The following is a 13,113-nucleotide window of genomic DNA, read 5'->3' on the forward strand; positions in this document are numbered from 1 at the left end:
CCCACATGGAGTGGTCTTTGCTATATACACCACCTGACGGTGGCCGACATCAGTTATTAGCACAATATAATGCAATACTTATAGCGTATGATAACCGGTCTTCTGTTAAGTTAATAACATATTATTGGGGCTTTTTGGCCTGATTTCGACCTTGCTTTATACAATACTTGGTAAATACTTTGTAGACTGTAATCTTTTCCGTTTTTCTTTCAATAAAAACTAATTAAACAAAAAAAAAGTAAACAGGGGGACTGGGGGGGCTGCAGCACTACAGATGGTTTTTCACCTTCATGCATAGAATGCATGAAGGTGAAAAACCTTGAGGGTTTACAACCTCTTTAATCCTCTGCAGTGTGTAAAAAGGCTTTTCGATTCTGTCTTCTCTGATTCTCCCCTTCTTCCACTGTCCTCAAACCATCTCCTGACAGAACAGAGTCTAGGGGACAAGCTGCACAGAAAGTTTTTTTTTCTTGGGAGGGAGCATGTGATCAGCACAGGTCCAATAAGCAATGAAAATTCCTCCTACAAGCTTTAACCAGACACTCATAGAAGTCACAAGACTGCTATATACTGCTCATGAGAAAGGTATTTAGCAGATTATATTTACATTTTCAACTGCAGCCATCTCATGACAGGGTTCCTCCACACATTTATGACTATTAGAGGTTTAAGGAGAGCTTTTTTCCACAGAAAGTACAGAATTGTACTCTGTTTAAATGCAGCTAAACTAAAAATGCACCCAAAAATGCACAGTAAGAATTAAACCATTAAAGCTGAACTCCAGCTTTTGTTACACTTTATACAGTTCTTTTGGGCCAAGATGGCCCAAACGAACAATGTCTCTCACTAACCTGTGAGGCCGCTGGATGTGCAGTATGAACTGTATGTAGCTGAGGCTATATACAGCAGACCACGCTGTGTTCTGGGTTTGAGCCGAGACCTTCCTGTCTCATACCCAGAACACTGTGTTGCGGGTATGAGACAGGAAAGTCTCAACTCGCACATGAAACAGTGCTGTATGCTGCATGTAGCCTCAGCTACATACAGTTCATACTGCACATCCAGTGGCCTCACAGGTTAGTGAGGGACATGCAGGGGAGCCAATGTTTTTGGCCATGACTGTATTTGTCAGGTAATGCACCACTTCCCCAAGAAAATTGTTGCAATTACAAATGTTTAGACAGTCTCATGTTTATTCCTTTTGTTTGTATTGGCATGACACAAGAAAGTGGAGAAACAAAAAGCCAAATCTGACACATTCAATGCAAAACTCAAGAAATGGACTAGAAAAAAAATTGGCACCTACTCAAAATTGTAAGAAATAATTGCATTCCAAGTATGTGATGCTCCTGTAATTTGTAATTAAACTTACCTGTATCAATAAACAGGTGATTGTAATACTAGTATGCATAGGACCTTAGACTGGCCATATATGTTCAATCCTCTTGTACAAATTTCCTTTGGATTTACCAAAACCCATAGAATATGAGGTCAAAACTAAACAACACTTTCAATTGTACCCAGTTAGGCAGGCCCTTGCACTACATAGTTTAAGGTAAATCTAAAGAAAATTGTATAACGTATGGCCAGCCTTACACAATATTCTTTGTAACTTTACACTTAGCAGCCTGGGCATATTTATCACATCAAACATCTGACAGCAATTCCCGTAGTGCACTCACCTGCAAAAAGGATACAACACCAAACGGCGTCTGTACTGGCTGCATTTGGGGGTCTTCTGTCAGAAGCATATGCTGAATACGAGACTCACTGTTGTCCAGTGGACTGTGCCATGACACATGATCGCCGCTGCAGAAGGTGTTCTCTGTAATAAGCCATACAACAAGTAATCACAAAAATACATCCACAAAGTCTTACTATATAGTCAATCAGCTGTTCTGCCTTATTTAGCAGTGTTTTAAAAGGAAGCCGTGTTGTTGCCCCTAGCAACAAGGCTGTATAGCCTAGTGGGTTATCAGAGAATGAGAATTGTCAAACAGTTATTTTCCAACAAAGCTCTACAGTTCTTGGCTCTATCATCAAGTACTGCTGACACATAGGTCATGTTTTGTCACACATTTAAAAGGGCCAATAGGAACTTTGCTGCCAAAAAATTGTTGCATTCCAAAGGTTTTATGGTTGAGGGAGAGAAAATGTCTATTAATCTTGGGAGCACCGGGTGTACAGATGCTCTAGTTGTGGATTTCTAAATAGTTGCAAAGAAGGTAGCCCTTTCATGGGACCAGTTAATTAACCAGGCAATAAAACTCAAGTACCAGAGCCTGCAGTTTATAATACTTCCACCATGAATACAGGAAGCTATGGTCTCCACTACCAAACAATTAATTAGAAACAGAACATAGATCTTTCATGCTCAACAAGAGTTTAACTACTCAAAGGATGGTCTTAGATTCTCAATAGTTCCCAGTCACAGTTATCACATTCTATTAAGGTAACAAAGAGCCAGAAGAGTCCAGCTTGCTCCAATAATCAGGAGGGAACGCCAATCAGCTGGTGTCCATTGCAAATGCGATGTGACTAGGAATGCAGGCTTTACATAAAGCCGGTTTACAAAAGAAAGAATAAAGCTTAAAAGCTGAGGTATAATCCATAACAGATAATATCCCAACTCTAAGGGCTGCAATGGTTGGATCAAGTGATCCCTGTATGGACAGAGGTAGTAAAAGCCAAAAATCTAATTCTTGTCAGAGGCTTCCTTAAATACTGCATGTGGGATTCATACTGAAGATATTCCTATATGCTGTAAGCGGTCAATGGAAACAGCAGCACATAAGAACATTATACTGTAAAAGGCGCATTTACAGTGTTTACCTCCAAAGGATGAGTGTGTGTGTAGACCAGGGGTGCCCAACCTTTTAAGAGAGAGGGCCACATAAGTGATTTGGTAACCAGTCACAGGCCACAATGAGCGGAGCAGGTGGATAACAGGTCCGACACAGCCCACTCTACTCTATGGGCTCTCCGATCCGCCCAGATGGAAGGGGACAGATTCCCTTCTGTCTTTTTGGCGGATCAGATTGGACACAAGTACGTTATCTACCGCTTAATAGAGGTAAATGGAGGGTCCTATTGGGTTGGACCGATTGTGTGAAAGGGGCCTAAGGCTGCTTTCACACTGATGCGTTGTGGTTTACCCACGCCATGGGAGCAGCGCAGAGCACCTGTGGCTTTCCTGCGGGTTAGCTACACTTTGCCATAGAGTTCAATTACCGTATATCCTACAGGAGTGCTGCACTTTCTGAAAGCGCACCAAACCCGCAGGTAATAAACAGAAGTCTATGACTCAGTGCAGGTAACCCACAGGTGCACTGCACCTCACCTGTGGATCAGTTTGGCAGCAGCCCAGTAACCACTGCAGAACAGATATGCCTATATATACTTTGTAATTTTAGTAATAAACCTGCCTTTAATAACAGTCTTCCATTCAGGTATCGCCAAATGTTGCTGTCCCAGGCAGAGTGCATTTGGTATCACTCCGCCTGTGACAGGATTTGGCGCTATACAGGAAGCATCAGCTTATGCAGCTCTGCAGCCGCTTGCTTCCTCTACCGCTGGCTTTATTCACAACACTGATGTTCTGGGATAGTGGGTCAGCAACCCATGATCTGGGCTTGCCAACCCACCATCCCAGAGCAGGAGGTCGTGGGCCACATCAGGAGCAGGAGGCTGTAGGTCAATGGTTGGGCACCCTGGTCTAGACAATTTTGTTTGCTTGATAAAAGGTAAATAAGGGCGTTCTTCACTTCCCTTTGATGTTGTAGAAGTCTGAGAAAAAGGTCTCAGACACCGGAAATCAGGTCACAGTTTATCATCAATGGGATTTTAGCTATTTCTCTAACAAGGCAGCATTTAGTAGAGTACACCAATATGCTTTCGCCAGGAAACAAGATCACTGGTGCAGGAATATGCAATGTCAACATCCTGTAATATAATGACAAGCTGGTTAAGCCACTAGCATAGCTGCCTAAAGTGAATATGTGTGACAGGTACAAGTTTTTGTTTTTTTTCAGACCTGCAAGGTAAAGCCATAATGTGCTAGTATGCATCACATACTAGCACATTATGTGAAACTTGCCTGAAAACAAAGCATTCCAGCGACACAATGTCATAGCTGGAGGCCACTTCCTTCCGGGTCCATGGACTCCGGCTGTGTGACTGGCCGGAGCCGCGATGACGTCACTCCCAGCACAGGATTATCGTTCCTTCAGAGGGCATGTGCCAATGAAGTCATCGGCTGCATATATTAAATATCTCCTAAACAGTGCACTATTTGAGATATTTACAGTACCTATATAGTAGGGCTGGGAGATTTTCTGAAAAAAAAAAAACCCTTGATTCACGATTCGAATCGAGTTTTTTTTCACCGCGCCGGTCCTGAGGAGCTGCAGGCAGGAGTTTTTAGGTGAGGCCGTGGCTCCTCCTCAGGACTGGTGCGGTGAAAAAAAAGTAAAAATAATAATATCTAAAAAAAAAAAAAAAAAATCGATTTGCTTAAATTTTGAATCAATTTGACCTCTCAACTTGATTCAAGATTTAAATCGATTTTTTCCCCAGCCCTACTATATAGGTAAGCCTCATTTATAGGCTTACCTGTAGGTACAAGATTACAGTTTACAACCACTTTAATAGTAAACTGTTCTTTTTATAGTTCAAATAAGTTGGGGGGGGGGGGGGGAATAAAAAAAAAAAAAAAAAAAAAAAAGGTATTGTATAGATAGATAGATATAAATAGTGTGTGTGGCGAGTGTCTCTCTCTAAGTAACAATACCTATAACTACTTTTTTACCCGATTGAAAAACATATCTAGCAAGCCCCTGCATCAGCTCCGCTGGCCATGTTGGTGGTGCAGATTCCTCAGGTTCCCTTTTCAGTCTGAAGGAGAGTTCAAAGCCAAACCCACTGGGTCCATCAACTCCTGTGTATCTATAAAAACAAACATTGCAAATTAGAAAATGGCAGATCCCCACTAGAAAATCTTGTAAATTCAGATTTCAATAGGGAGCATGTGACAGGTAACGTTAACAGAAAATCAGGGGAATGCAGTAAAGCAGTAATGTCACTTTTCTTGTGGTATGACCCATTTATGAGAGCCTTATGCCAGTTTTGCTACAACTACTATCACCAGAGCCAGATTCAGGTAGTTATTACTCCATTTTTAGAGAGACTGTTAGTATGGCTGTGACAGACTCTAAAAGAGTTACCACCAATTTGTACATAAGAAAACTAGCAGCAATTAAGATCAAATCAAAGTTGGGTTCCAGGGTGGATACTGGGCAATGGTGTGTTCCTTACTTAATTAATATGTTTGAATGTGTTTTACATTTACTTCGTTGGTTGCTAGGATGAAGGCCACCCACATCCTTGCAAACAACTGCACAGGTCACGCAGAACAGACCACAGTCGGAGCCTGATGGGGGAACTTCAGATCAGCATTGACAGCAGATGGCAGTATGCAGATTCCATATCAGACATTCAATCCAATAGTGGCTTTGGAATCCCCCCTCTGCCAACTGTTGTCAACGGTGTTCATTTTGGGAACTAAATTAACACTGGTTCTGGAGATTTTAGTCTACTAAAACAACTCAGATGACCAAAATACAACTAAAACGGCTATGACAAACTAAATTGAAATTTGACATCAAAATTAAAACCGGTCGTCAAAAGGGAAAGGCGGACCTGATATGAAGCTACTCGGTTAGAGTTCCCCCATCAGGCTCTGCCCACTTCACAACTCAAATTCATGGCCCCTGAACCTGTTGGGTAGGCAGAGCCTGATGGGGGAATTCAGACTAGTTCCCCATTAGGTCTGCCTTGTCTGATTGACAGCACACACCAGCGCACAGACTCCAAAGCTGTTATTGGACTGAATAGCAACTATGGATCTGCCCACTGCTATGCCCAGTCAATCAAAAGTTATGACAACCTGATGGTGACATAGTCTCTCCACCTTGCCTTACTACAAAACTCCTAGGCCATGCGCCTATCAATGTGGCAGACGCAGTGGTTGAGGAGGCATACTGAGGAAGGAGGCCATTATGGACACTGACTTCAGTGCAGGCACAGACGGATTCACGTACCCGACTCTGGTTCAGCCTCGGCCTCAGTCTGGGGGAAAGAGCGATCAGACAGGACTAGAAAGAAAAAAAAAAAAAAACGAAGGAAGAAAAACCCAAAAATAAACACATGCCCCAGTTGCCATTTCTGCTATGATAAGCAAAGGCCACCATCTTCTACTCCACTGACTTTTGCTCCTCCCGTTTGCTACTGCAAAACCTTGTCTGTATAGCAGAGTCCTGCAAATTTTGCAAGGGTGGTCAGATCAGAGTGCACATCCAACCACCCTCTAAAGACCAAGAGACTGTCCGTTCTAAACAAATCTCAGGAGCCACATAAACAATGCACTTGTAATCACTTTTCCAAGCTCCTACTGGCTCAGAGAGATTAAACTCACTAGTAGCTTCTGAACTATAAGTTCGTCCACCCTTGCTAAACTGGGTACAATATTCTGCGTAACAAAGGGGCCTGCAAACAATAAAATCTTCACAATCCAATGAACACTTGCAGGAGGTTATTTAAACAATATCTTTTTTTCCCCCCCTCTAGTGGCACCAAGGACAGACCACTTTATGCTGTACAAAAATATAGCCACCCTAAAGCTCAAGAGCTGGTTAAAGAATCAATGTGTGTGGTTATTAGAGACAGAAAAAAAAAATAAAATGGAAAAAGTACTACATCCATCAAGGACATACCAATGACATATTTGTATCAATATGTGCGTTGGCGGTAAAGCCCCGATATTTTTAGCGGCGCTTTACCGTCAATTTTGCTGTGCTATTCGTCCACTAGTGGGGCGCTTTTACCCCCCGCTAGCGGCCAAGAAAGGGTTAAAACCACCACAAAGCGCTGCTGTAGCAGCGCTATGCCGGCGGTATAGCCGTGCTGCCCCATTGATTTCAATGGGAAGGAGCAGTTTAGGAGTGGTGTATACACCCCTCTTTCACTGCTCCAAAGATGCTGCTAGCAGGACTTTTTTTTAGCGTCCTTCCAGCGCACCGCTCCAGTGTGAAAGCCTTCGGGGCTTTCACATTGGAGAGACAGCAGCGGCTCTTTCAGGGCGCTTTGCAGGCGCTATTTTTAGCACTGTATCGCCTGCAAAGCGCCCCAGTGTGAAAGGGGTCTTAGGGGCACTGCTATTTAGCACATACACTGGCCCTTGTAAACGTACATAATTGCTTATGTTTATACACAAATAAAATCAGATTGGCCACCATTAGCATCACTACATTTGCACCATTTTTTCCTACAGTATCCTAGTGTGCGAAATTTCTAAGCGGCTTTGGGGTTTTTGCAAGAAGAGGAGAGGCTTCCGTCTAGCCACTCTGTCTTAAAACCCAGATCAGAGGAGGGCTGCAATGGTTGTCCTGGAACTTTGTCACATCTCCACACATGATCTCTGGAGTTCAATCAGAGGGACCATCTGGTTCTTGGCCACCTCTCTTACTAAGGTCCTTTCTCCCACAAATGCTGTTTGGCCAGGCGGCGAGTCCCGGTTGTGCCAAACTTCATCCACTTGAGAATTATGGAAGCCAGTGTGCTGTTGGAAACCTTCAGTGCAACAGAAATGTTTTTATAGCTTTCCCCAGGTCTGTGCCTTGCGATAATCCTGTCTCTGAGCTCTGTGGGCTGCTACTTTGACCTCATGGCTTTTGCTCTGATACAGTATGCATGGTCAGCTGTGAGGCCTTTTATAGAGAGCTGTGTGCCTTTCCAAATCATGTCCAATCAATATAAAATTTACCACAGGGTTTAGAAACACCTCAGCAATCAAGAGAAAAAGGAGGCACCTGAGCTAACTTTCAAGTGTTGTTTGAAAGGGTCTGAATACTTATGCCAATGTGATATTTCAGTTTTTCCTTTTTCATAAATTTGCAAATATTTCTAAAATTCTGTTTTCACTTTGTCATTATGGGGCACTGAGTGTAGGATGAGAAAAAAAGAAAACTGTAAACTGTAGTATCAGGCTGCAACATTAAAAAAATAAATAAAAAAAAGGGGGGGGGGGGTCTAAATACTTTCTGAATACACTGTAAATGACATAAGTGGATAATCACGCATTCTCATAAATCCTAGACAACTGTCATAGAAACTGATATAAAAAAAAAAACAAAAAAACAAACCTATTAACAAAAGTCTTATTTTCTACAACAAAATTAAATTATCAACATGCCCTACTGCCATTTTAGATGAAGAAGAAAGGTCAGTGTGGAAAAGCCATCACACGGCATATGATGTGGCAAAACCACATAACACAGCTAATCAACAAGGCATCCCCAATAAGGATTTTGCAGTGTTTTTAGCTATAGAAGACATTTCTTAGGCAGAAGCTGTAGTAGCACCAGTATGAATGCGTAGCTAATAACGAATTGAAAGGGGGAAAAAAAAAAAAAAAAAAAAAAAAAAGGTCTACAGTACATTTAATAATGACATAACCCAACATTCAGCAGAAAAATGTGCCTGGTGTATACACTGAGAAACGGTTATCCTCAGAGATTAGAGCTTGTTGCAGAATATAAAGCCAGCCCTACTCTGTTGGTGGCCTCCATGTTCCTGTGTTATTGATGGTGTTAACTAGCTCAAACAAATCACAATCTGAAACCAAATACACTGTAGGAAAAGGTTTCCATATGTTCGCTATTTCTTCAGGGGAGGTCTACCTCCAACACACAGACAGCAGCTCTCTAGTGTTGCCCCCTCCCCACTGTTCCCAGTTTATTGATGAAATACTCTCTCATGTTAAACAAGACCAACTCTCTTCAGCAGCACCCTCAACAAAGCAGAATATAACACTTAACATAAAGACTCTCCAAAGATGCTAGGAGAATTTACTGTCAGCTCAGCATCATGGAAAATGCAAAATGCTAGGTTATGTGTGTTTTTGATACATTCTGCATTTACCAGGCACATGCAAAAGTAGCAGAAAATACCGCATGCCCCATTTTGTTCCCAACACACCTAAATCAACTGGTCCAAATCAAATAGATTTTCAAGATCTATTGTGTATTGATACATTAAAACAAATATGAGATTTTCATTTTACCTGCAAAAATTCTTTTCTTGGAGTACATCACAAGACAAAATGGCTTTTGAATATCCATTTGGTTTATATTGCACCTTCAGGTGACTGGACACTGGCATAAAAAAAAACCCACAAAACAAAATCCCCTCCTAGGCATTATTACCCCCCCTTCAGGTTCACACTGAGCAGCACCGATTTCACAGACATTTGTGTGGGTTTCTGCACAGATGTCAATGGAAATCGCAAAAAGTAGTACACAAACTACTTTTTGAAATCGGTGCGGCGCCGTAAATGCAGGGTCGCACCAATTATGACGGTGCCATTGCTGGCAATTGCCACCGATTTGACATGTCAAATCGCATGTCAAAAAACACCAATGTGAACCAGGGCTAAGGGTCCTTTCACACAGGCTTTCCGCCCGATGGACTCCACTTTGCTCAGCGGGGGATCGTTCCACTGATCCCCACTGCGCAGGAAGATGACAGGTCCGTCTTCGCTCACTGTGCGGAGATGGACCTGTCAGAGCCCCACTGTCCTCTATGGGAGATCAGATGAAAACAGACCACCCGTTCATTTTCATCTGATCCTCCAGACGGATGGAAAATAGGGTCGCCATCCAGACGGATTTCACGGACAAGATGGGATACCAGCGAATGTCAGCGGACATGTCACCGCTGACATCTGCCGCTCCACAGAGGTGCATGGAGTGTCCAATCAGGTCCGCCTTTAAATACCTGGCCATTCTTTCGATCCAGCGATGTGCACAGTGTACTTTGCTTCAGTTTGAAATGGACACAGAAGCGATTGGTACCAATCGTTTACTGTGTTCAATTCAGAAAAGGGGCCCCTTCCCGTACTCTATCCCCCCGTCTACCCGCAGCAGCTAGCGGAAGAGGGAGGCCAGCAGCGCTGTGGGGGGGGGGGTTGGGCGCAGGCACACAGGGGGAATCAGATGTTGAGAGCACAGGAAGGGAGATTGGTGCAGCAGGGCTGGGGGACAATTATAGACTGATGTACTGTGTCTCGCACTCCAGCAGCTGAAAGCCAGTGGCAGGGAGAAGGGGAGAAACAGTCTTTCAGCTGCTGGAGGGAAAGAAAAGACACAGTGCATCATTCTGTAATTGTCCTCCAGACACGGAACTGCCATTTGGCCCCACACCTCCTCTCTCTCCTGATTGGCTAACTGACTTTAATGGAAAACAGCAGCAGCCAATGGAGCCGCTGCTGTTTCTCAGCCAATCAGGAGGGAGAGTCCGAGCATGGCCGAGGGACTTGTGGACATCGCTGGTTAGAGAGGGGGCACAAGTTTAGGGGTGCTGGGGCCGCTGCTACACACAGAAGGCATTAAGATAAAAACATTCTGCCTTTACAACTCCTTTAATCTCTTCTCATCCCCCATGTGCTCACCTGGGACCAGAAAATGTATGGATACACCAAAGGTGGCAGAATAAAGACCTAAACAAGCTCTCTGGTCTGTAGATTTTCCAGCACTCCTAATGCTACAGTGAAGCCAAAAAAAGTAGTCTGCTACCTACCAAAATCCATCTCATCAGAAGACAGGCATCGAATATACATGGGTACCTTAAAAATAGATTAACACTTTATTCTATGTCTGATCTCTATTCCAACAATGTCATTTTGTTTGCGGAAATCTTCCAACATTAATATTTGGCAAGGAACACTTAATAAGACTTAAGGCAAAACAAACATATCATATATTCATGAGATTTCTGGGTATGTTTCTCTCTACCTTGTATGCTTCAACATTATTCGTACAACGGTTGAATCATGCTGTTGCAAATATTACCTATATGAGAAGGGATTTTTTTTTTGTGCCCGATTAAAAAAAAATAAAAGAAAACAATTCAATGGAGCCACAGGGGAACCATATCACCAAGTACACCTGTAGTAAGATGACATATTAGCAGCAGCCTGCAACTCTGCATTATATACTGCTCTTTCAATAATGTAAGGTTTATGATACAGAGCAGCATCTGAGGATTGTCAGGGCAGACTGTTTAAACAGATACAACTTTTTTCCCCTTTGTTTTATTGCAATATAAAAACACAGGAGGAGACATGAGGCAATATGCTGCAGATACATTAATAAGACTTTTCAAGAAAACACTGAAAAACCAGGAGACACAGACTGCCATAAACACCCGACAGAGGTTATAATCATTCCCTGCTGTAACCATAGCACAACATTTTTTTTTTTTATGAATCCTGTGTGAATAAAGTTAAAGTGATTGTAAAGTTTCTTTTTTTTTTTAAAGAACAAACATTTTCTACTTACCTGCTCTGTGCAATGGTTTTGCACACAGCATCCCCGATCCCCTTCTTCTAGGGTGCCCCGACGACGCTCCTGGCCCCTCCTCTTCATCAGGTGCCCCCACAGAGAGCCGCTTAGCCTGGAGGCACCCATGGGGGCGCACTCACGAGTCCTGCTGCTGCATCCATTGACACAGACAGCAATATCTGCCCCGCCCCTGGCTCAAATGTCCCTGGATTTGTTTGACAGCAGTGGGAGCCATTGGCTCCTGCTGCTATCAGTCTATCCAATAAGGACCCAAAACAGTGGCTAGAGTCACTGGGCTCGCGCACATTGCTGGAACAATTGGGTTCAGGTAAGAAAAATGTATGAAGATAAAGCCCAGCTGCAGGTATTGGGCACTTAGCCACTGTGAGTGCTTTAGCCTGGCAGCACTAGCGTCATTAGTTTGAATCCCAACCACAGCACTACCTGCCCGGAGTTTGTTCTCACTGTGCAGGTTTCCTCCAGGTACTCTGGTTTCCTCCCACACTCCAAAGACACACTGGTAGGTTAATTGGCTCCTGTCTAAATTGACCCTAATATGTGTATGTATGAAAGTGAGAGTTAGGGACCTTAGAATAGTAAGATCCTTGAGAGCAGGGACTGATGCGAATGTTTAATAAATATGTAAAGTGCTGCATAAAATTGATTGGCTATATATGGCCATTTTAACTGCTAGTGTTTTTCTTGTTAAGGATGGTGGGCACAATACAAAATACTAACATCTAAATCTGTCTGTATATATAATTTTCATCAAAACAAGATAACAAAGTAGGGCAAACAGAGACAAAAATGCTAGGGTTCCTGAAGAGCAAGATGTACACTGATCAGTACATCCCTTGTGTTTAGACCTAGAGTAGCCAATTCCTCTCATACAATCCCCTACAGAGCCTCAAACACTATACAAGACTTGGCAGACCGGCAGCTGGATACGCTGACATGGCTGCATTGCTGCCAACTTGAGGAGAACATGTGCAAGGAGCCCAAACAGTCCAGAAACAACTACAAGGGAGGCCAGATGATAATCGAGCTATGTGATCTCGAAGAGCAGCAAACGTAATTTAATAGAAGTAAATTTAAGTGTACAAGTTTTTAGTTAATATCCCCTAGTATGACCTAAACAAGTTTACTGCTCAACTGCATAAATCTGAAACAAATTAAATAATGCTAAAAGGGTTGTTTGGATGGCTACAGTGGCTTATTAGCAAATTGTATTTGAAATATTCTGCAAAAAAACGAAATATTATACAGGACATAGAACAGCAGTTCCTAAAAAAAAACGATTACCCAAAATGTTTACTTATTGACAAATCAATTACCATCACTTTTTGCTTGTGCTTAGTAAAAGCACAAGTAGTGTGTAAATTATGCCTAAAGGATAAGTGCACAAAAAAAAGGATGATATTATAATAGAGATAGATATCTAGATCTAGTTATATCTCATGAGAGTATATATATATATATATATATATATATATATATATATATATATATATATATATATATATATATATATAGTCTGGCAGCATTGCACCAACTATTAGCAGATCACTAATGCCATCCAGGTCTCCTGTAGACTGTCAGTGTGAGCTGTTCACCCCGTAGACACAGCCAGGAAGTTTTAAACTGACAGGTAGAATCAATGAACTACCACAGCGATCAACAGCACCCTGGTAGTTCATTGACAACTACAAGCCGACAT

The 13,113-nt window shown here is 42.5% G+C and overlaps 1 protein-coding gene across 3 annotated transcripts in view; it reads right to left on the reverse strand.

Annotated features, from left to right (window-relative positions):
• Positions 1-13,113, reverse strand: part of SUFU (SUFU negative regulator of hedgehog signaling) — a 95,610-nt gene that overhangs the window by 64,562 nt on the left and 17,935 nt on the right. For all 3 annotated transcript variants that reach the window (XM_073596149.1, XM_073596148.1, XM_073596147.1), the window contains exons 3-4: positions 4,808-4,944; positions 1,683-1,825 (exon numbers count right to left, since the gene is read on the reverse strand). In XM_073596149.1, coding sequence (XP_073452250.1) covers positions 1,683-1,825; positions 4,808-4,944 — 280 coding nt within the window. The remainder of the gene's footprint in view (positions 1-1,682; positions 1,826-4,807; positions 4,945-13,113) is intronic.

The sequence above is a fragment of the Aquarana catesbeiana genome, linkage group LG08 (genome assembly GCF_042186555.1).
Source record: "Aquarana catesbeiana isolate 2022-GZ linkage group LG08, ASM4218655v1, whole genome shotgun sequence".
In the NCBI taxonomy this organism is placed as follows: domain Eukaryota; kingdom Metazoa; phylum Chordata; class Amphibia; order Anura; family Ranidae; genus Aquarana; species Aquarana catesbeiana.